This window comes from Oreochromis aureus, linkage group 9, assembly GCF_013358895.1.
Source record: "Oreochromis aureus strain Israel breed Guangdong linkage group 9, ZZ_aureus, whole genome shotgun sequence".
Classification (NCBI taxonomy): domain Eukaryota; kingdom Metazoa; phylum Chordata; class Actinopteri; order Cichliformes; family Cichlidae; genus Oreochromis; species Oreochromis aureus.
The window spans coordinates 38,298,789-38,321,700 of record NC_052950.1 but is presented as its reverse complement, the minus strand read 5'-3'; the positions used below and the strand labels follow the sequence as shown (position 1 = coordinate 38,321,700).

The following is a 22,912-nucleotide window of genomic DNA, read 5'->3' as shown; positions in this document are numbered from 1 at the left end:
TCTAAAAATAATACCAGCCTGACTCTCAGACTCAGACAAGTCTCTTAATATATTTACACAGACGTCCTATGATTACAACTGCACAGATTTTAGGCTTCTCATTCCAAAACCTACACAATTTAGACAATTTTAAATTAACCCTCCAAGGGACAAACTCCCTGAGTTTTTGTGATCAATTTAACCAGTCTCGCCCCGGACCGTGGTCAAATATCTAAGACCCTACACAATTTAAAAGCGTCAACCAACTCAACCCCTGCCGAAAAGCTCTGTTTTGGGGACATTTCACATCCCAGGCTTCCCCGAAGTTTTAAGTTAAAAGTTACACGCCCGAAACCCGGTTTCTACTGACCAAAAAAGTGCAAACCACCGCCCCGGACGGCAAACTGACCCAGTCAGTGGCTATTTTGGAGTGTCGTAGTTCTCCACACTTGCCAAGTGAACTATCCCTCCCCGAGGAAGATGTCGATCGTCACCGACAAATTGGAAGCGTCACCTTCCGACAAATGCACTTGTTAGACTCCCAGAGTCCCGTTCTATACAATTTAATTTTTTGAAGACACCCCAAAATCACAAACCCACCATATCGGTGTCCAAGCCCGGCTTTATATTCAATTGAGACTTTAATGTCACAAACTTCACCAATCACCTATTATTCTAAATTCTCTTTATCCTAAATCCTCTTTATTCTTATTCCTTTGGGACTTTAACCCGGTACCTTTAGTGAGACTCTAACTCACTTTTACTCTTTTTCTTATCCTTACTTCAACTTCAACTTCTCATGAGATTTTCACCAAAACCAAAACAGACCTTCACCAGTAATTTTCAGTGAGTAGACTTTCAATTTTGTCAGAACCAATTCAGCACTGTTTGGAAATAATTCAACAGGTAGTGCCTTACCTTTGAATAAGCCGGCTTATGTCCACTCACTTCGACCACTGACTCGTGTCTGCCTGTTTGAGCACCTTGGACCCTCTCAGTCTCAACCTCCAACTTTTCTCCCTCAACCCTCGGCCAATGCACCAAATGTTACGGGTTCGAAATTGAGGACGAGAGTAAAACAATGATAGTCCAGAAAAGGCCGTTCAAACAATTGATTTTAATGAATGCACGCAGCGTGGAGAGGTGCAAACTGCAAAGCAGTTGTACATCTCTACCCAAAATACACTCTAGATTGCTTTTATAACATCAGGGTATTGTAACGCCCTTCTTGCGTTTACAAGCACATAATTTGCATGTACAGAACATTCATGTATTTTAAGAATTAACTGCAACATAGAGGTTCCTCCTTGTGGCATACTCTTAAGAATATGGTGATGATCTAAGGCCTTTGAGGTCACCATGGACTGGACATCCTTCCGTCACCTGTAACTAAGCAAACTCAAATACCACAAGAAGCTGAATACATTCAGGCCTTTGCTCAGCTACTATTTTACTATACCAATATACTCAGCATATGAGTTATGATATATATATATTTAACTCAATCATTTTAAAGTAGTTATAACTGCACCTGTAATAAACATGTTAATATTTGATTATGATAACCCCTATAATATAAATTATACCATAATGCCAGCAGCTTCAATAAACACTTTGATGAAATGATAATTAATGCAATGATAAGATGATGGTTATATAAAATAATCCCTGTAATTCCACACTCCCCAAACATATCCTATGCCCTGGGTCCAGGTACCCTCGCCCCCAGAGGGGGAAACGGCACCCAGACCCAAGAGATGTGACCCTTTCCCCCGGGGTGGAGGCAAGCAGACCGCCCCAGGCTCCGCAGCAGCAGGGAGGCCAATCGGACAGCCAACACCTCCTCCCAGCCCCCCGCCCCGATGGCTAGTAGAGAACGCCCCAAGCATCTTAACTTACACAAGGATGAGCACATGTGTGTGTGTGTGTGTGTGTGTGTGTGTGTGTGTGTGTGTGTGTGTGTGAGAGAGAGAGCGTGTATTCATATGTTTGTGGGGACCAAAAATTGGAAGTTTACTATACTTATTGGGACTAAAATCCCGTCGCCATAGGTTTGAAGACATTTTTGAGACACAAAATGTGTTTTTAGTGTCAGGGCTACAGTTGGGTTGTGGTTAGGTTTAGGGGAAAGCAGTATATTAATTAGATGTCCCCACAAAATATGAATACCCAACGCACGTGTGTGTGTACTGCAAACAGCTACAAACCTTTAAAAGAGAAAGGGAAAAAAAAACAATGCGCTCTTGTTAATAATTAGTTTTTATTCTCAAAACTTCAAAAAGAATTATAACAGTACAGTCGTGAACACTGGTGAGCAGCTCCAGAACAAACACACGCTGGTGCTTTCTGTGAAAACATGACCTTTGTGAACAGCTTGTAAAACCTCCCTGTGGCTCTTTAGAGGCTCACAGGTATAAGACTCTGAACCAGCTGCTGTAGAAACACTGAGGACCTTCCACACCGCTCCAGTGAATGAACAGTTTTAAGGTTAATAACCTGAACAATAAAGCAAAGTGAACACGAGTGAAGGCGTCACATGGAAGAGAAACAGGAGGAAGAGAAAGCTTCCAACAGTCTGTGCTTTCATTTTATCCAAGGTCCTCCTCTGGACCCGCTGTGACTTCATCTGACACCAAAATCTAACGTTGGCAAATGTTCAGCATCTCAATTAGCGAGGATGAGAAGCTCTCATCTGTCCCGGCTGATAAGACGGCCAGATTTTACATCAAATTCTTAAACGGAGAGCTTAGCGCAGCGTTAATACTCCAAAGTAACTCTATTAAGTAAATGCAGCGAGGCTGTGAGTCAGTGTGTGTTTCAGGCCTCAGCCAGGCAGCTCCTGACCTTCATCATCAGCTCCTCCTTCCTGTGTTTGGCGTTGACGTTCACGCCTCTCGCTTTCAGCCAGAGCAGCAGAGTCGCAGAGTTCAGCTTGGACAACTGGAGACAGAAAGAAGGAAAAGGTGAACGAGGCGAGAGAAACGACGAGCGGCGAGCGACAGAACGAGGAGTGGCGGGTGAAGATGAAGAGCGATGAGAGGAGGGGAAGGAAGGAAAACGAGCGGTAATGAAGACAGATGTGCTGTCAAGTTCCCGTCAGCAGTCGTTCCCAGCCAATTCATCAGTTTTCCTTATTTCCTGTCATATCTCCTCCAGTGCCGGAGGTCTGTGTAAAAGCTGTCCAGGTACACTCTGCCTCTCTCAGATACTCTTGGATCTGTCTGAGGTCACAGACCTGTCACTAATATGGTCATCTATGCCACAATGTGACAAACTAACCAACAAACTGCGACTGAAAAGTGTGGCGTATTGTGCCGTGTGCTATGAATGATGCACGCTGTTTGAAAATTCAATTCTGAAATTACAAAACAATAAATCATCCAGTTATTTATTTCTGCTTCTCAGCAGTGAAGCCCAGACCTCCATCTGGTAATCTCTGCAGCGTGTGCCGGGTCTACAACGGGTCCTCCTCCTGGTAGGACAGGCTGGAACCCCTGACCCAGCAGGCGACAGCCTCAGCCGCGTCGTATCGATGTGGAGTAGCTCCACTCTGAATCTCACCCTATCGCTAAGGCAGAGACCATCCACCTCCCAGAAAAAGCCCGTTTCAGCCACTTGTATCCACAACCTCCTTCTAACACCGTTAAAATCAGGCTGAGACTATAAGATCGAGGGTGTTTCTCAGCTATGATGCGCCACCTGGTGGCAGATGGCTGCATAAAATTTAGGACAGTAATTTACCAGCACTGGACATGAATTAAAATTTGGATAATTAGATTAAATGATTAGTAAGTCTGACACCGACCAGTGACACAGTAACGATTATCAGAATACTAATGATCTCTAAGCAAATTATGTAATTTAGTCGGCTTGTCAACTAGTCGCACACATCCCTTCTTTAAAGTGTCCTTCAGATCAAACGGATCAGTGATTTTGTTAAATGGTCTGATGAGTCCGATCTTCAGTTAAACGTATCAGAATATATGATCAGTGATTCTGTCATCCACACGAGCTGACGTCAGACTGTGTTCAGTCTTACAAAGATCCTGGAGCAGTTACTATGTTTGAGCAAACGTTTATATTTCCACATGAATAAAACCATGAGGATTTTATTCTATTGTGCTTCTACTGAGTTGGTTTGATCCTTTTTTATGCCAATGTTTGGATTTTGCTTCGTAAAGAAGTGAAGCCCCAGAAAGAAACTCTCATTGTTAAAGCATCTAACAGGCTGATTGTTGAGCCACAGATGAACTCAGCATCCTGTACAGCAGACAGACTGCACAGGATGCTGCACAGCTCCTGCTCAGCTGCTTTGACTGAATCCTCTGCACACAGAGTTTCAGTTTCTTCTTCTGGTCCCAGAACTCAGATTAACAACTCTTAGTGTTTCTATCCTACGTGATGATGTGTGGATGACTCATCTACTGCAGACCAGATCTACCCATCTTTAAACAAAGCAGGAAGTAAATAAAACACAGAGCAAAGAAACATAGCAGAAAACAGCACGGACTACAAACATGGAAGAAAACTCAAGAAAAAAACTCGAAAATTGTGAGTTTCATTCAACAACTCACTGCCTCTTCATCAACTCATCATCACACGTTCTTCCACAGAAAAGTTCAAACTCACAACAGTTAGATGGAGGGAAGAGGGCACTGATGTGCAGCTCTGTCCTTAAAGATCAACACATTTGAAACTCTGTGTGTGTGTGTGTGTGTGTGTGTGTGTGTGTGTGTGTGTGTGTGTGTGTGTGTGTGTGTGTCACAGCAGGTCTGAACACCAATAAAACCCTCTCGTTCCCCCTGGAAAGAGAGCACAGATCAGATTTATGATCTAATCTAACAGTGTGACCGTGTGCAAAGGCTGAAATACCTTCAGATACGTCCAGAGCATCGAAGCCTCTGGACTGGATTTTAAACTAAGTTCAGACTGAAAACAGGTTCAAATGTGTGAAAATTCCCCCGTGCTGGTGTAACAGAGCTGTTTTTGTGAACAATGTGCTGGCAGTGTGTAAATAAGAGTCACAGTGAAAATGTAAGCGGCGTATTGTTCCTGAAAACTTGCAGGTTGGGGCTGTAAAACTGATGAATGTTGTTATTAATGTGCTCAGTGCCCTCCGGGCTCCCACCTCCTCCTGCCCATTCATCACTTTAACAGTCCTCGCCCTCCCGTGAAGCAGCGTTGCTGAGGAAACCGAGGCAGACAGTGCAGGATGCCGTGTTTGCTATTCATCACGCCAACGTGCTTTAATACATCACAGTAATGTGCACGGTCCTCCTCAAGGATGTTTATGAGGAAGCTGAAGCTGTACATACAGTACAAGTGGAAATTCATCAGCCTCCTCTTCCTTGCTCTGCAGCTTCTTAAACAGCACAGACTGAGGCTGTGAGGTCAGTTAGACGGCAAACTTTACCGACCCAACATGGCGATTAGGGCTGCCACGACTAGTCAACTAGTCACGATTACGTCGACTATTAAAATCGTCAACGACTGATTTAATAGTCGACGCGTCGTTTGAAGCTTGGTAAGATCCCAAAGACGCAGGAATAAGTAGTAGGATTTAAGAGTGTAGTAACGGACTGAAACAGAAGATGGCAGCACTGCATGCACAAGGATGCCAGCTGCCGTTAAACCCCGAAGAAGAAGAAGAAGCTGTGTCCCAGAATTCATAGCGCGGCCCTGCTCAGTTTTCAACAATGGCGGCAGCTACTTAGTTTTAATATTACTCTTATTATTCTTTCTGGGTCACAAAATAAACGTTTAACATATTTTCATGCGAGAATGTAGCTGTGTAAACCTCAAATATCTGCTCGGTTTATCAAGACACCACATATTTTCAAAATCGCTCCGACATTTTCGGAGACGTCTGTTACCCACCAGCTCGATAGCTAGCCGGGGTTGAAGGCTCACTAGAGCCGGTGAGAACACCGGACTCCCGGCAAATCGTTTTCAAACCCACCGCCGTCTTTCCCTACTCAGGTTAAACATGATATATAAGTCACTTAGATAACTTAAAATGTTATTGTTTTGCTTTTTTTAGTATTTTATTTGTTCCTGAGTAAATCGGTTTGGCTGAGATTAAAGTTATAGTTTTTACACAGCTGAATAAACGTCAAGCAGACGACTGATTATCAGAAGTGTGAGCTGCTCGAGAACATACTCCGGTGTCTTGTTATATTTTAGATAGCAAGGAGCAGACAGCTGCGTTTATTAAACTCCACCGAGACAATCTGCAAATGTCATTAAAATTTAATAAACTATCATCTTGTCTTTATTTTTAGTTAGCACATACCTTAAACACTTAAAGCTGTAAGCTAATGATAGTTATATAAGAGCAGATGCTGCTGGTGCAATCAGCTGTACGTTGTACGTCCAATGGATGATGATCTGATTAGTCGACTAATCGCAAAAATAATCGGTGACTAGTCGACTATCAAAATAATCGTTTGTGGCAGCCCTAATGGCGATGTACTGCAGACAGACCGGAGAAGCAGCTCCCGCTTTAAAACACATGGAGGGAGATCCAAAACTGGAGCTCAGACGTCTCAGACGTCTGTGGGTACATTAACCTCACAGCAGGTAAGACTAGCACAGTTCACAGGTCCACTTCAACCCAAACTGATTCTTGTCGGTGTAAAATCTGCTCCGACTTTAGTTTCTGTGCTGGTCCGATCACAGCTTTAAGACAAATCAGACGCCACTAAGAAGAAGATGCTCTGTTACACTAACTGTAATTTGTGCTTCACACTTCCCCAAAAACAGGAAACGTTTGTATCCAGCTTGCTGTTAAATGGTCACGTGTGAGGGTTTATTCTGCTCACCGTGTTTCAGCTTATGTGTGCACTGGTGAGAAGGTCAGAAAAAGAAGGAGAAAGTAAAAACAGAGAAATGGAGATGAGGAAACAGGAAGTTCATCTTCTGACCTGATTGGTTTTGACCATATTCTCCACGTCCACGTCTCCAACTGCGGCTCTGGATTTCTTCGCCTTTAGGTCAAAAGCAACTATCTGAAACATCAAAGAAGCACAGCAACAGGTGAGTGAGGAAACACCTGAAAGTTCAGTGGAGGGGTGGGGCCTAAAGGTCACAGGTGTCATAGGTCACACATCACACAGGTGTTTGTAGTTTTTTGTTTGGATCCTCTGAAAGGCGAGAGGTTCAGTGCTGTTTGTCTGTGAGTTAATCAGCAGAATTACTCAAAATCTACCTAAAATTCATCTTCTGTAGGCTCTTTAAACGAGTGACACCATCATGGTGTTTACTCAGGAAGACTCACCTTTGCGCTGTGTTTGGAGGTTTCATTGTTTGAGGTTTCAGTGGCTGTCTGTGTTTCATCTCTGCAGCCAGTGACAGCGTCGCTTTCAGAGCTGACCTTCGGGTTGGTTTTGGAACCGCTCTTGATCTCCGGCTTTGGAGGGATGATAATCCTCCGTTTAAACTTTATTACAGGACTGAGGCTGGAGATGCGCTTGATGTGAGCCGGAGGCGGGTGAGCAGCCGCAGTGCCAATGTGGAGTTTGGGATGGCGGCTGAAGTGAGGGATGATGGGCAAAGGAAGAACTGGGAGGGAAGCAGCTGATAAATAAGAAAGGCGAGAAGCAGTGGCAGGAATCTTCTTCCCAAAGGAAGGCACTGTCACCCTCTCTGACCCTTCCACAGCTCCACCCAGCTGCTTCTTCTGATTTTGAGGACGCAGCAGGGAAATGGTGACGTGGTGCGATGGACGCCTGAAGACTGGAACAAGTTTGGGAGAAGGGTTCACCGCCGCTTCAGACAAGTGAGTTGAGGAGGAGGAGTGGGAAGAGCTGAAGGAGGAAGCAGGCTGGAAGACTGGGAGAGAAGAGCAGGAGGTGGAGGAGGAGGAGGAGGAGCTGAGGGATGAGGCTGGCTGGAAGTGCAGGAGAAAAGAGGAAGAAGAGGAGGAGCAGGAAGGTTGTGATTCTTGATCTGAGGAGTCAGAAGAGGAAAAAGCAGCATGTGAGGAGGAGATGGAGGAAGAGGAAGGCCAGTCTCTGCCTCCTTCACACCCCTGACTTTGTGTAGGTCTTCCTCTGAAGCCACGTCCTTTCTCCAGAAGCTCCTGAGCTCCTTCCTGCTGCGACACAGGGGTCCAGGCTGAAGGCTGCAGAGGCTGGGATGGAGGAGGGGGTGGAGCGAGCTGGGTGAGGACCGGCTTGATGGAGCAGGAGGTGGTCAGGTTGATTTCCAAACCATTCAACACCTGAATGAAGAGGAGACTTCAGTGAAGCAGAATAATCAAAATGTTGGACTGGGAAATGTGTTAATGTTTGAAATATCGAATTAGGTCGATAATCGAAGGTGACAGAAATGATCCAGTGACAAAAATTGTTCTTCATAGTAAGTATTGCTGCAGATTTAACATCTTAACTCCCCTTGGAAGCAGATGAAGTCACACCAAAACCTCCATCCTGTTTCCAAATATGAAGTTTCAAAGTTCTCAAGCAGCAGAGATGAAGATCTCATTCACTCAGTCACTCATACCAGCTTTCAATCTAACAGTCACACCCCGATGAACCAACCTGGAACAACCTGGGGATGAGATGGTGGCATGTATGGTTAAATGGATGGAGGGAGGGAGGGATGGGTGGATGGAGGGAGGGAGGGAGGGAGGGAGGGATGGGTGGATGGATGGATGGATGGAGGGATGGTTAAATGGATGGATGGATGGATGGATGGATGGATGGATGGATGGATGGATGGATGGAGGGAGGGATGGGTGGAGGGATGGTTAAATGGGTGGATGGATGGATGCTGGTCAGGAGAAATCTTTATAAAGGTGAATAAACGATCGTTCCTCTTTGAGCGTCAGTTTTAGCCTCGGCTCAGCCTACAGAAAGAATAAGTGGTCTTATAGATGGAAATAAGCTCTGCGGAGCAGCATAAATATTTTAGTTCACCCTGTGAGCGCTGAATCGATCGCTCGCACAGCTGCAGCCTGTGAATAAGAATCATCTGCAGGACAAAATGAGAAATAACTTGAATCCCACCTGCTTTATTGCAGTTTATCCCTTCATCTATTGACTTGTGTGAAAGGAAAGAGCTGTGCAGAAAACACATTTATTCAAGCTGTTAAAGGCAGATATGTTACCTGTTGGACTCCTGTGCATGAAAGGTTTTTTGGGGAGGATTAAAAAATGTCGAATTTTATTCAGAGAAAGTCTGTTAAAAAGATGATAAAAACTTTCTAACTGCTTCATTACAACAAGGCCTTGGAAAGGTGGTTAACAGGTCGAGTTATCTTCTTCCTCTGCAAAGAAAAGAAATCATTTCTTTGCTCAGGGACACAAAGCCGAACCTTTCTATGGCTGCTGAGTGAAAACACATTTCTTATATTAAATGGGACCTCTGGACTTTTCTTTCTCCTTCGCTCTGACATCTGTATCATGAAAATTTATTCGCAGGATCCGGAGAGACGCTGTTCTCCTCCTCTTTCTCCTCAGCGTCACACCTCAGCACTCATAAAACTGCCTGTGGAGAGTTTACAAGGTGGGAACGCTCGGAAATCACTGCTCTGCCCACACCAACACTCACACCACCCTCACATAAAATAACCTGCTCACCAGGCCATGAAAGAAAGATCTGTGAGGTATACTCTGTTTGGAACACCAGGTTGGACCTCCTTTTTCTGTCCGAGCTGCTTTAAGTCCTCGTGGCTCAGATTTAACAAGGAGCTGGAAACGTTCCTCAGAGGTTTTGGTCCACGTTGACCGTCTGCATCCATGAATGTCCCATTCCACCACATCCCAGAGCTGCGCCTGGACTGAGCTCTGCGGCTGTGGAGGCCGTCTGAGTGCAGTGAACTCAGGTTCAAGTTTGAGATGCTCTGAGCTCTGAGACATGGAGCATTATCCTGCTGGAAGAAGCATCACAAGATGGTTCACTGAGGTCATAAAGGGATGGACATGATGAGCAGCAACACTCAGGTTCGCTGTGGGGTTTAAATGATGCTCAGCTGGTACCAAGGGTCCCAAAGTGTGCCCAAAACGTAACCCCCACACCATCAGGAGGATGAACTGCTGATAAAGGCAGGATGAATCCATGCTTTCATGGGGTTTACACCAGATGTTGACCCTGCCATCTGCACTGAGCAGAAATCGAGACTCATCGGTCTTCTGGAGTGAGTATCCGGTGTGGTCTTCTGCTGCTGTGGCCCATCTGCTTCAAGGTTCCACATCTGGATTTCTCCAGATACTCTCCCGTATACTTTGGTTGTAATGACTAGTTGTTACTGCTGCCATTCTAATGTGACCTCTGACATCAACGAGGCATTTCTCCCAGAGAACCAGAGCTCACTGGATAGTTCCTCGTTTTCATACCATCCTCTGTAAACCCCAGACATGGTTTACAGGAAAATCCCAGCAGATTAGTCAACCACTCCGAGGAGCCCATCCGACACCACCAACCACGCCATGATTATGGTGGTTTGTACTACAGCCAGTGCCTACATGCACTGAGTTGTGATTGTGACATTTCCACTGAAAGCAGGTGACCAGATGTAGCTTACAAATGTTATTACTGACGTCAGTTTGGATGCAGCAGTGATACAAAGTGATGCACCTACAAGCTGAAGAGCTCACGGCTGACCGCCACACGACAGACCCATGAAACGTTTGCAGCACAGTGAGATTATCCTCGTAACACACATCTATACACAGTGTGTGTGTGTGTGTGTGTGTGTGTGTACCTGTACAGATGCAGCGGTGCTCAGGCTGACTGCACGGTAAGAGGGCTTGCTGCTCAGATGTGCAGGGAAGCCACACACAGTCTTCAGTGTGTGCCTGACGTCAGACAGGAAGCAGCCCAGCGCCCCCTGCAGGTCGACCCGAGGACAACGCTGCACCGGCTGCAGGCAGATGCAGCTCAGAGGGTAGCTGTTCAGGACGGAGGTTAAAGGAACTCTGAGGTGAACTGTGATCAAACTTTATCAGATTTGAGATTTTACTTCTCACTGCAGAACAGTGATGGTTCATGCTGCTGCTCCGTCCTTGTTTATGTTTGTAGTAAAACACGAGGGTCATCTTTACTCCTGCATGTAAACTCTGAGAGTATATCGTACTGAACAGGTGTTTATCTCTACCTGCCGTTTGACAAACACTGATTTAAATGTGGTTTAAAGTGACTCTGAGTGTCTGAGGATACCTGAAGAGTATCTCTCCCAGCAGCCTGAAGTAGACGCTGCAGTACACCACCTCATCCTCTGCCAGCTCAGGCAGTCTGTACCCATACTGGAAAACACACACACACACACACACACACACACACACACACACACGCCTGGCAGATGAGCCTGTGTCAAACTGCTCTAACTCATCCAAGTCGTGATGATCAGAAACAGATCAAACTTCGTGTCTGCTCCTCGACATCACAGACATGAAGCTCCTGCTGTTGATTCAAACTGTGATCTATCCCATCATACTGAAACTGTTGCTCAGAGCTGGTCAGAGAACAAAGACCTGAGTTTGCATTTAGACTGGGACACTTGGAGTGTCGTAGTAAAGTTGATTTGATTGGGTTTTTTTAACTTAATTTTAAAAAGCAGTAGGTAATTTGCTTCTCCTGAAATATTGAACTGTGATGGCTCAAACACTGCTGAGAAACATCATTAAAAAAGAATTTGGACCCACCTCTATGAACTCTGAGGCCTGTAACCCTGTAAATATTCCTAGTATGAAGTTAAACGTTTGAGAGGTCATTACTCAGACTGTGGACTGTAATTAACAAACAGATTCTTGTGTAAACTTACAGAAAATGTCTCAGACTCACTGCAGAAAACAACAAAATTCTACAGGAAACCCTAAAAAACTGGAACTGTGCTGTTTTTCAGGGTGGAGAGAAGGAGCACATGCAGAGGGTTGGTGTGACTGAGGAGGATGTGAGGGATAAGGTGATCTCCTGTGGACCTAAATATCTGTCATTTAATGCTTTATCTACTTTGGTTTAGTGAGCCAGACCATTTATAATGTGCTTGTCTGCAAAACAATAATATATTCAGAAGTCCCAAATTTCTTTGGAGCGTTGTTCTGGTCCAAACGGGTCTTTATGTGAGCAGAACTCTGACTTCAGCAGAGCAGTCTGTGCACCTTTCAGCACTGCTTTGATTTTCCTTCGTGTTTCTAAAGCTTTTCTATTTCCTGCCTCAGAATGACCTCACATTCAGTCTGAGTCACGTTGCCATGCCAGCCTCATGTGCTCCACAGAAGATCTGTCCACTCAGCTCCTGAGTTTAAGAAGAGGCTGAGATCATGTACCTGTGTGTGTGTGTGTGTGTGTGTGTGTGTGTGTGTGTGTGTGTGTGTGTGTGTGTGTGTGTGTGTGTGAGTGAGTGAGTGTACCATACGGTTCCAGTGGTTCTGCAGGTCTCTGTAGCTCCTGAATGGTCCATGTTTGGGCAGCTGGCGGCTGATGAAGATGATCTGACCTTTCTTCATGCTAGCGCAGAGACACAAACCAGCCTGTCAGTGAACACTGAAGCTGTCAGAGAGCCACAGCTCAGTCTGCAGCCGCCCCACCAGCTGTGATTAAACAGAGCTGCAGCTCCACCTGCTGCTCACAGCCAGGATAACACCCACTAACTTTAAAGCACCCACAGGTGAAGTGAACGAGAGTGACACTGACTAACAGCACACACTGATCTGCTGATTACAGTCAGGTAATCACAGCTTTACATCTAAGTGTGATTAGAAAGTAAAAGCAGTGAACATGACGCCTCATCGTTGTTCCAAACACGCTCTGGCTTTGTGACCACACACCCACACTACACCTGCTGCACATACACACACTCTTGTTTATGTGACTCACATTTAGCTCCATGTAAATGAAGATGCGTGTCACTGTGAGCTCATCTGTACGAGCCTCGGGACAATCACAACACAACGTGGCTCTGTGGTGCGAGCCGTCAGCTCACAGGTTTGCTGTTTGTTAAACAAACTTATAAAGATTTGTTTTTTTCTATTCACACCCTCAGCCTTCTCCTGTCAGACCCCAGAGGTGGTCCATCCCCCGACAGCTCAGCTGTTTGGGCAGACTGAGGGTGATCAGCATTCATCAGCTGGTTCTAAAGCTGTGGGAATCTCTGATGACATGAAGGACGTCTTCACAAATGTTCCCTTACCCTTTGGTTTTTACCCAAAAACTATGATATAAAATTCTGTGCACGGTTCTGTGATATTATCTTTGAAGAGCAGGAGGAGTTTAATGTGGTGACGTCAGACTGGGTCACATTTCATCCAAATCTTTACAGTGAATGAGCAGTGGCTGTTTGGTGCTGTCTGAGTTTGTCCAGCAGGTGGAGTCATCGTACCTGGGCAGGACGTGACACCACACGGCTCCTGCGGTGGAGGCCAGGTCGAGGACGAATTCAGGGTCACTGCATAACCTCCGGAGCACCGACGGGTGGAGGTCGAAGTCCCCCAGCTGAAACACAAACATCCTGCTTCAGTCTCATTTTTACAGTGTGTTTCCTCTTTAACAGCACTTCTGTGAAGGAAGACTTGACCTGAGCATTTTATACTTCTTTAATAAACTTTAATTGAAACTAAGTTAAATTGTGAGTTTAAATCCCAGCAGTGAGGGTCAATTTAAAACTATCAGTGGTTATTATAAAAGCCACAGAGGGCAGAAAAACTCAAACGGTCTGTTCAGCTCGCGATGTTACTCACATGTTACATAAAGGTTTTTTTGAAGGTGCAGTGTTTTTGTTCTCTTACGGTGGTCAGGGGCAGTCGGACAGCGCTGGCCTCAATGCTGAAACACATGTGGGCCTCAGTGACACTCAGCTCCACGCCTAACACACACACACACACACAGAGTAATGATTTTAATGTGTGACTGTGTGCGCAGGTCACTGGGAGGCCAGGTAAAGAGTGAAACTTACTGACAGCGTTGAGCCTGCCGCTCTCAGTCAGGAAGTCTTTTCCTGGAAACAAACACAGAGGACAGAGCTCATCACTGCACAGACTCTGACACTTTCATGTGTGCGAGCTGCAGTTTGACAGGAAGCAAAAGGATCACACTTTGCTCTCTGTCGCCTCTATCACACTAATATATTGCAGATATCTGATTAGTTGAACCACAGCAGTTCGGTTCAGTCTCAGGTGGTGATGAGTAAAGACTAACATGTGTTATTCAGCAGCTGTTTGGGTGTTACAACATGCTGATTTTGCCTCAGACTCAGATCTGTGCGCTGACTTCAAACTGTTTGCTTTATTCAGACTCGGTCGAAGGTGAAAGTTTGTGTGTTGCGACACTTCAGCCTTGGGCTGCAAACATGCTGAGTGAGAGCAGCGAATACAGGCTGGACTTTGCTGTGAAGAAAGCTGCAGCCAGTCTGTAGTACTGATCCTGACAGCTGCTCAAGGTTCTGCTTTAAAAACGATGGTGAATAAATCAAAAACCTGCTCCTTTAAAACATGAAGACATTCATTTGTGAGCACTTCGAGGCCCTCGTGCTCCTGTAGCACAGCTGGAGTAGCAGAGTCAGGAGATGTGACTCTAAAAGGTTATAAGAGACGCAGCTTTGGAGTATTTTGATGTGGATGAAAGAAGGTTAGGGGAGGGCGTCACCACGGAGCTGCTCACAAATGCTTTTGTTGACTTTGCATTGAGACGAGGTTGTACAAATAACGGCTCGTTTTCCCGGCTCTGCAGGAGACCTGAGCCTGTTTGCATTTGGAGGTGTCGTGTCAACACCGACAATCACGTCAAGATTATCTCGCTTTCATGACGAGTGATAAGTGAACACTGTGACTGAAATGAATCAAATCAGAAGGGGCCAGAACCAGAACTGCACCACGTTGGGGGAACCTGATGTGGGACAGTTCATTCAGTCAGAGTCGTTCTCTCAAAGCCCCATTAATGATGTAACCTTATCAAACAAGACTGCACTCGTCCAAATTAAACGAGAACAAATCAAGTTGTTCCACACGTGTCACGCAGCGTGTTAGCACCTGAGACGAGGAAGAGGCCGACTTTGTTCCAGCTGGGGGACAGTCTGCTGATTAGAGAGTAGGACAGGCAACGCTGGAGGTCCCCTGGAAGCACACACTGAGGAGAGCCCAGCTACACACACACACACACACAGATTACATTTTTCATCAACTACAACAGAAAAATAACACCAGGAATAAACATGGACAGTGTCAGTTATGGGACTCCACCCAGGTCTCCAGTCCCACCTGCAGACGGTGTCTGTGTCCAAACACCTGGAGGATGCCAGTCTGTAAGAACGAGGTCTGCAGGAAGAGGACAGTGTGAAGGGTGAAGCGATGCTAGAAAAAAACATTAATGTGCTGAATACCTAAAATAGTTTGTCAGTAAAAAAGAAGCCTGGAAGTAACAGAAGTCACATGAGGAGGCGGGGTTATGGCAGACTTCTGTAAACCAGCCAGTTCCTCCCTTTGGGTGGGGCGGAATTTCTACCCCAGGAGTAGGAGCGATGGGAAGGTGGTGCGTGAGATGGAGAGGTGGATGGGTGTATGTGTACTGAGAAGTTCCAGCCCTCACCTACGGCCAGGTAATGACTGCAGGTGTGACGCATGGATGCAGAGGAGCTCCACTCCAGAGCTGAACTGCTGCTTCTTCAGGTGTTTCTGGGTCCTCATGTCCCAAAAGAACTGGAGCTCATATTGACTATGTGCACGAGAAAATGCTAACTTCCTGGTTTGAGGCCGGATGTGGGGTTGCACACTTCCGGTAGCTTTACTTTGCGGTAAATCGCTACTGCGAAGATATACTCCAAAATCATGTCCAAAACTCGAAAACGGAAAGATTGCGTTAAGTTCCAAAGAGCAGAAGGTGGGAACACTCACCACTGTTGTGTCACAAAAAATCTAATGATAGATTTTGACGATTAACCACTTAAGCCCCACGTCTCCGGTACCGGGGGCAAAAAGGAGGCGATCACGTTTAATCGGTTATAACGCCGGTTGAGAAATATAAGTCCAGACATGTGTGGTATCCACAGAAACCTCATAATCTCAGCTAAAATGTCATATAAACCATTTCTACAACCACCAAACACACCGAAAATAAGCCGCGATTAAACGAGCAGTTACGCTCGAAGTCCGCTAAACAAACAAAACCGAACCAGAAATTCTTCAGACTTCATGTAACCGGTTAAAGATAGGCTGGTTAGCTCCCAGAGCTATCACTGACTCCACACACCAAGTTTCACCACGATCAGACCAAAATTCACTGAATTAGCCACAAAAGAAGACCACAAAAACACACAGCGGCGCAAATGCGCTAAAACAGAAATTGGCTTACCGTCCCGATTATTTTCGCCGGTAGCCGGTAACCACGTGATAGACGTTTAAAGAGTTTAGATCGATCGGTTGTTTGCATCACTCAACACAAGCAGAACTGCATCACTGCAGCATAAGACACATCGTCCACATTCAGAAGCACATCTCTGTATAGTGACTGGTCTTATTCTTTAAACAGGCAAATGTTCAGCATTCAAACTACAGGTGAACAACAGTCACAGATGTTTCCCGTTATGTCCACACCTACACAGCATGTTAACAAACCGTGAAAAAAGCCACACAAAAAATGAACGATTGCTGGTGAGGGTTTCTATACATTAGTATGTATGAAGGGTATGTTGTGACTTACCATCAAAATTACAGTGGTCCCTTGTTATAACGTGGTTCACCTTTCACCTCGCTGTTTTGCTGATTTTTTTAGTGCAAGTTTTCATGCTTATTTTTACGTCACATTGTGTCCTGCGTCCTGATCGCTGCAGACGATCTCCTCCGTGGACGCCTCTCTGTACAGTACAGAATCGCTGCATCGATTGCTAGCAGTGTGACTCTGAAGTGCAGTACTGGATGTCCACGATGTCCACGCATCAAAAAATAAAATTGGCTACTTGATTTCACCTATCGCTGGTTATTTTTAGAACATAACACCCGCAATAAACGAGGGACAGCTGACAAATATAACATTTGAATCCCTTTTCTCTTTTGCTCTGAGGCGTGGGGGAAAAATATCGACAAGTCGATGAACATCATTTACAGATATATTGCGTAAATGCCCAAGACATCTATAGAAATGTAAATCGCCGCTTGATTCATTCATTTGCTTAACTTGTTTTGGACCGTAAACAAGGCGCGAATAGGACACCGGAAACAAAGCTCCCCACAGGAGTTTTTGCACCGGAAGTAGCATATGCTAACGTGCACATAGTCAATTAAAGACCTTTGCAGTGTCCAGCAGGGGGCGACTCCTCTGCCAGTCTGCTCACTTAAACTGTTTTCTGATGAGTTTATGGTCTCTGTCTACAGTCAGATTTTACTCAATACAGCACATGAAGCTTATTTTGTACATTTTGATCTCGCTTTAAGTAAAATTGGTGACAGAGCAGGGTTACGTTTAGGCTGCGGCTCAGCCACCAATCTGGCAGCTGTTCAAATCCTCAGCTTGAGACTTTCAGACCTGAGTTCACAAACCAGCCTGTGTTGTTTTTATTGGGGGTTTTTCATGCAGTCTATGGACAGAATAACACAATTCATAATAAAATAACAAACTGCAGGGTTTAATGCTTTCGTGGTGTCTTAGAACACAAGGCCACGAATACAAGAGTTCAGCCCTGAAAAATAAATCTCCTACACGTGTTAAGTTACGAGGCCTCAAATATTCATACAAAAGGGTAACATTTTTCATGACTTCATTAAATATATTCAAGTTACCGAATTAAATAAATCAGCTGATTCTGGTTGGAAGTTTTTTCAAATTTGACTGATTTAATGTCTTTTACTTGGGATTTATTTCCCTGCTTACCAGCCCCCACCGTCAGCCAATCAGAACACAAGTTGTCTGAAAAGGGTGGGTGGCCTTAGAGGAGCTGCACCAAAGCCCCTCTTTTAGATAAAGAAGGATTATTTCTGACCTGTGATTCATGCAAAGCTACTCTAGTCAAGTCCAGAAATAAAACCATGGAGCTGGAAACGAGTAGAGCAGATCGACTTTAACAGAAACTTTACTGTTTATTATTTATGACTTACAGTCAGTGACTTCATTCAAGCGTGACAGTGAAGCAATGAGAGCAGAGCGTGAGACACATGTTTATCTTAGCCTGGAACAATGTGGGCTGTCACTAATCTACTGGTCTGTGTGTCTCTGTGAGGACCGCGCTGAGCTGCTGACTGTGGACAGCTCCCACTGTCACAGTGGGACAGAGCTTTGGGAGCTGAGTGAGGGCTCTCAGGCCTCCGGTTACAACCAGGGTTGGCCTTAACAAAAGGGTCTGCACGAGCGTCCTCACAAAGACAGCATTTTACCACTGTGTGTGTGTGTGTGTGTGTGTGTGTGTGTGCAGTCATACCAGGAATGTTTGGAATTCAGAACAACTATTTAGGTTGCGTGTCACTGCCTGGGAGGTGTCGGCACGCAATCGTGTATGTGAGCCCCGCACACACAAAGTGAAAAAGCAAAGGAGAAGACAAGCATGCAGCTGTAACAGTGCTGCGTCTGTGCAGGGATCATCATCTGTGAGCTCTCACACAGAAATCTGAGCGTTTCAATCTAATAAAAGTTCCAACCAAAACACTGAGTTTTTCCTGTTTTCTCCTTTTATCATCCACCAGGTCAACAGCGACCTGTCACTGTTTTTGCAACATTTTTAGACAACAAAACATGTTTCACATGTTCATTTTCTGCATCAGAGTTCTTCTGTTAAAAGCTGCGGGTGTGAAATGTTACACTGGAAACAGCAACAAGTAAACTGTGTCTCACAGCATCGAGCAGGCGTGTGCGCTACAGAGAACTCTGCTTGGATGATCATACAGAAGGTAAGAAATACGACGTCCGATCATTAACGGTAAGTGGACGAGATAATGGCACATCGGCACAATCTGACATCACGCAGTCTTTGGCAGGCTGAAGACGGGCTGATGTCATGTGGGGAAGCTGAGGCTGCAGAGCATCTCTGACAGCTCGGCTCTGGTGTCACTTCTCCTTGATTGTTTCACTTTGTTAAAGAAAACAACGCTGATTGGCTGAAGCTGAGCAGCTGTTATCTGTCAGTCACATCTCCTGATTGGCTGCTGCTCTGAGAAACACTCATCACTGCGAGCAGGAGCGAATCAGCGGGGACAAATCACATCTGTCAGGACTGATTACTATCTGCTCTGAGAGTGAGCTGTCTTTGCTGTGTGTGTGTGTGTGTTGATGAAAGTGTGTGTGTAAAGGCCTGTAGCGTGTGTGCAGGCTAAGGTGGCGTGCAGAGCCTGATATGTGCGTGCGGCATTAAAGCAGCTAACAGAGTCGACTCGTGCAGTCTGTCGAGTTTATGGAGTCAAAATCTATAAATCAGTCACCATCACACGAAACCTGAAGCACCCGAAGCTACACAAAAACATCGCACACACACCAAAGAAAACAAAACAACCACAGCTATCTGTTTTTAAAAGAGCTGAAAAACAGCTTCTGCTACATCAATTCAGACTTAAATCTAACTAGCAAAGACATCGTAGCACAGCAGCTGACCGGAGGACCGGGTGAGGATCCAGTGCTTGTCGTGAAACCTCACACATATAAACGACATCACGAGCTCTGACATAAAAGCAGGAAGTCTCTTTCTTGACCCAATCAGCACACAGAATGATTCAAAGGAGAAAAACATGACTTTGAGTGGATGTGACGGATGTGACATGTAACACAGTCGTCGGTCACAGTTTCTGTGCATTTATACAGAGATACTAACTCTGTGTTTGGAAGCTGGCGAGAAAACACGATTCAGACATTGTCTTGATTTCATAAAGCTCCAAATGTCCATCGACTAAACAGGCACCTAGGATGTATCCTGGTCCCCTTACCCCCTCCACTGCCCCCTTCCAGTGTGGAGGACGTGGGTCTACCCTGAACTTCTCCCAACAGGCCAAACTCCTCACAATCATTTTAATGCTGAGCCCAGACGCCGTATCAGAGGAAGCTCATTTCCAGCCTCGTATCTGTGATCTGTTTTGGTCCAAAACCCACAGCTTGTGGTCACAGGTGACCGTGGAGGAGGGCGCAGAAATGCAGGGATACCCACAGATATGCTTTCACACTCAGCTCTGCATCACTACATCAATCCCTCTCCCCCTCCACCCTTTTCCAGCTGAGAAAAGTGTGGAGTTACAGTTACACCAGTGCGAGCTGGTGGTCGAGCCTCGATGAAGCCAACAGAACCACATCATAAGTAAAAAGCAGAGACATTGATCTTGAGCCCACCGAACCCTCCGCCAAGAAATTCATCAAGAAATAAAATCAGTTCAACCCTGGAGGGGGTCCGACACCCAGCATGACCAGTCTGCCTTGTGAACCAAAGTCTCGCTGCGGTTGTACAGACTGGACAGCGTCCACCAGGGGACACCCGACCTTTCTACCACTTTCACTGGTAGAAAGAGCCAGCCAACCCAACGCTGTCATTCTGTCATCCTGGCTCGAGCTGAACTAACAGTGACTTTTAAAGAGAGACAAAAGCACATGTGAAGGAAAGCAGTGTGTTTAATCTATAAAACCCAGTCTATCTTGTTTTCAGTGCTTTGGGGCTCAAATTTTCACTGAAATTAAAACCTGCTTAACTGGCCTCTCTTACTCAATGCCATCAGGAGTGCCGGCTTCCGCTTTAACACGGGGAATGCAGTAGCCATGATTTTCCAATCAGCCACAGTCCGCCTTAAATGAGCTCGGGCTCAGAGAAAGCACAAGCTACTGTGGATTATTTTACTGCTTATTTAACTTAAAATAAGTGAAATTTATTTTATAACTTTTCAGGAAATTACACTATGCAACATTTTCTTTATAATGGCATTTGTGCACTTTCATAAGGGAAACGACAACAATAAGTGCCTCAGTGTTAGTTTGATATGGCGAACTGACATCAGGGTTGAAAGGTGGATGCTTAAAAGTGTAGGAGTGTGTGTGCATGTGTGTGTGTGCATGTGTGTGTTCCTTACAGCTATGACCACTGTGATATCAGCGAAGGAGTCCAGAGCAGGAGCAGCCAGAAGATCAGAGAACAGCAGAACCAGCTCCCTGTGAGAACACACATTCAATGTTATTTACAGATGTGTGCATCATTTAAGGTTCTACTGGCTCATCAGTGCCTGAAAACCTGCGTCACACTTGTCCTCCCTCATCAGATGTGCATAAATAAACCTTTCACATGTTTAAATTAACTTTCAGCTCTGGCTGTTTGCTGTGGTGTGACACTAATGGTGGCCTGTCCTCTGCACCGTTCACCTGCAGGTCTTGATCTGTTTGCTCCTCAGCTCCTCGCCTTCATCCTGCAGAGTCAGGGTGACGCAGACCAGCTGCTTTGGGTCGGGAAGACTGAGGAAATACAGGGACTGGTGGCCGCTGCTCATCCTGCACACAGCTGACACAGGGAAATGACCAGAGTCATAACGTGAATTCAAAGAGCCTCTGTGAGGTTCATAAGACACAACCAGACAAAATATACTTTAGATAAGCCTACAGCAGCTGATTCTCACTCCAAATATGACCAAACAGACACGTTTTAGGTTTCGAAATGACAGTTCTGTCAACTTAATGATCTATTAAGTCCTTTAATTTATATTTACTTGTCAAAAGTTCCTACACAGAAGAAAAATGCTCAGATAGCGTTTAGGCCAAAGAAAATTTTATAATCTACAAAAAACTGTTGGCTAAAAAAATTTAAGGGTAAGAGAAGAGGATATAATTATAATTTAAATAAATAATAATAAATAATAGCTTAATGTTGATCCATATTTATAGTTTGAGTTCAAATTACTTAAAATCATCTTTATAACCGCTTAAAGACTTACTGTAAACACAAAAAACACAATAATCATTTTTAAACGTTAAGCTAAAGTTTTAAATGGGTCTCTGTCACATTTTTGTGCCTCTGACCTGAAAACTATAAAAGCTAATGCTATTGATAGGCTAGTAGCAGCTAACGCTAAGTTAGAGCTGTGCTTTTTTTTTAGCATTGTTTTAAATTTAAAGTTAATATCTCAGTCACTAACCTTGTTCTAATGCTTACACTACAACAAAATAAAACTTATCTTCTGCTGGGAATAGTTTTATTAGAAAGAAACATTTCAAAAAGCGTAAATACAACATATAAGGTTAGCAAAACTCTCTTTAACAGTAGTCGAAGATGAGTGAGAGAAGAAGAGGAACTCTCACTCTTCTTCGTTTAGTGAAATAAATCGTTTCTATTGAAGATGGGGTGCAGTTTATATGTGTATGTTTACAAACTTCATATTAATAACTATTTAATAAAATGCATATTAAAGACTCCTTAGCAGAACAAGTGGAGCATGATGCCTGATTAATGTTTTGTCTGATTTAAACTTTTTTTTTTTTTGGCTGCATAGTGATGAGTTGTATTAATAGACGAACTTTGAGTTCGGGTTCGAGTGTTTTCCCGCCGCAGAGCCGCTCCAGTAACAGTCTAAATTTTCTACTCTGAATGCCAATTTATGACAACATTAACAAAGTTATGCAGGTCAAATGGGATTTGGGACTACAACCGGATGTCCGGCTGCCCGCTGAAACGCTCAGATTAGGAAAAAAATCTCAGTACGTGGGCTACGTGAGAAGACCCAACCCGTTGCGTGAGAAGTGAGTTTCCTTGACAGCCGTTGAACTCCAGCGAACTTTGCCCTCGTCCTCGCCTATAGCCTCACTGATGATTGGCACGGGAAGAGCCAATCACAGACGACCATTATCCTGGAGGAGGGAAGGAATAGCCAATAGCATATTAGGAGGGCGGTAGGGAGGGCGGTCTCCGCCAGTGTGTCAGGAACTTTGAGACATCATGAAGCAGCCTGTAATAACTACGACCACAACGGAAATTACAAAGCAGTATTTCATAATAAAAGCACAATGCAGCATAATAATAATAATAACGACATAAAGAAATAAAACGTATAGGTTAAGT

The 22,912-nt window shown here is 44.8% G+C and overlaps 1 protein-coding gene across 8 annotated transcripts; it reads right to left on the bottom strand.

Annotated features, from left to right (window-relative positions):
- Positions 1-2,220: 2,220 nt before the first annotated feature.
- On the bottom strand, positions 2,221-22,826 carry LOC116335717 (uncharacterized protein C18orf63). 8 transcript variants are annotated; one of them, XM_039617018.1, is made up of 15 exons: positions 22,556-22,826; positions 21,226-21,361; positions 20,940-21,018; positions 15,174-15,230; positions 14,946-15,057; positions 13,874-13,915; positions 13,707-13,783; positions 13,301-13,413; positions 12,333-12,429; positions 11,140-11,225; positions 10,685-10,871; positions 8,014-8,200; positions 7,256-7,926; positions 6,903-6,986; positions 2,221-2,919 (listed from the first exon to the last, which is right to left on the bottom strand). In XM_039617018.1, exons 2-15 carry the CDS (start codon positions 21,348-21,350, stop codon positions 2,797-2,799), a joined length of 2,040 nt encoding a protein of 679 aa, XP_039472952.1. In that variant the 5' UTR covers positions 21,351-21,361; positions 22,556-22,826; the 3' UTR covers positions 2,221-2,796. The 8 variants fall into 8 exon arrangements, with proteins under 8 accessions (XP_039472952.1, XP_039472946.1, XP_039472948.1 ...); XM_039617012.1 differs by having other exon boundaries at positions 7,256-8,200; positions 22,556-22,821; XM_039617014.1 differs by having other exon boundaries at positions 7,256-8,200; positions 22,580-22,821.
- Positions 22,827-22,912: the final 86 nt, after the last annotated feature.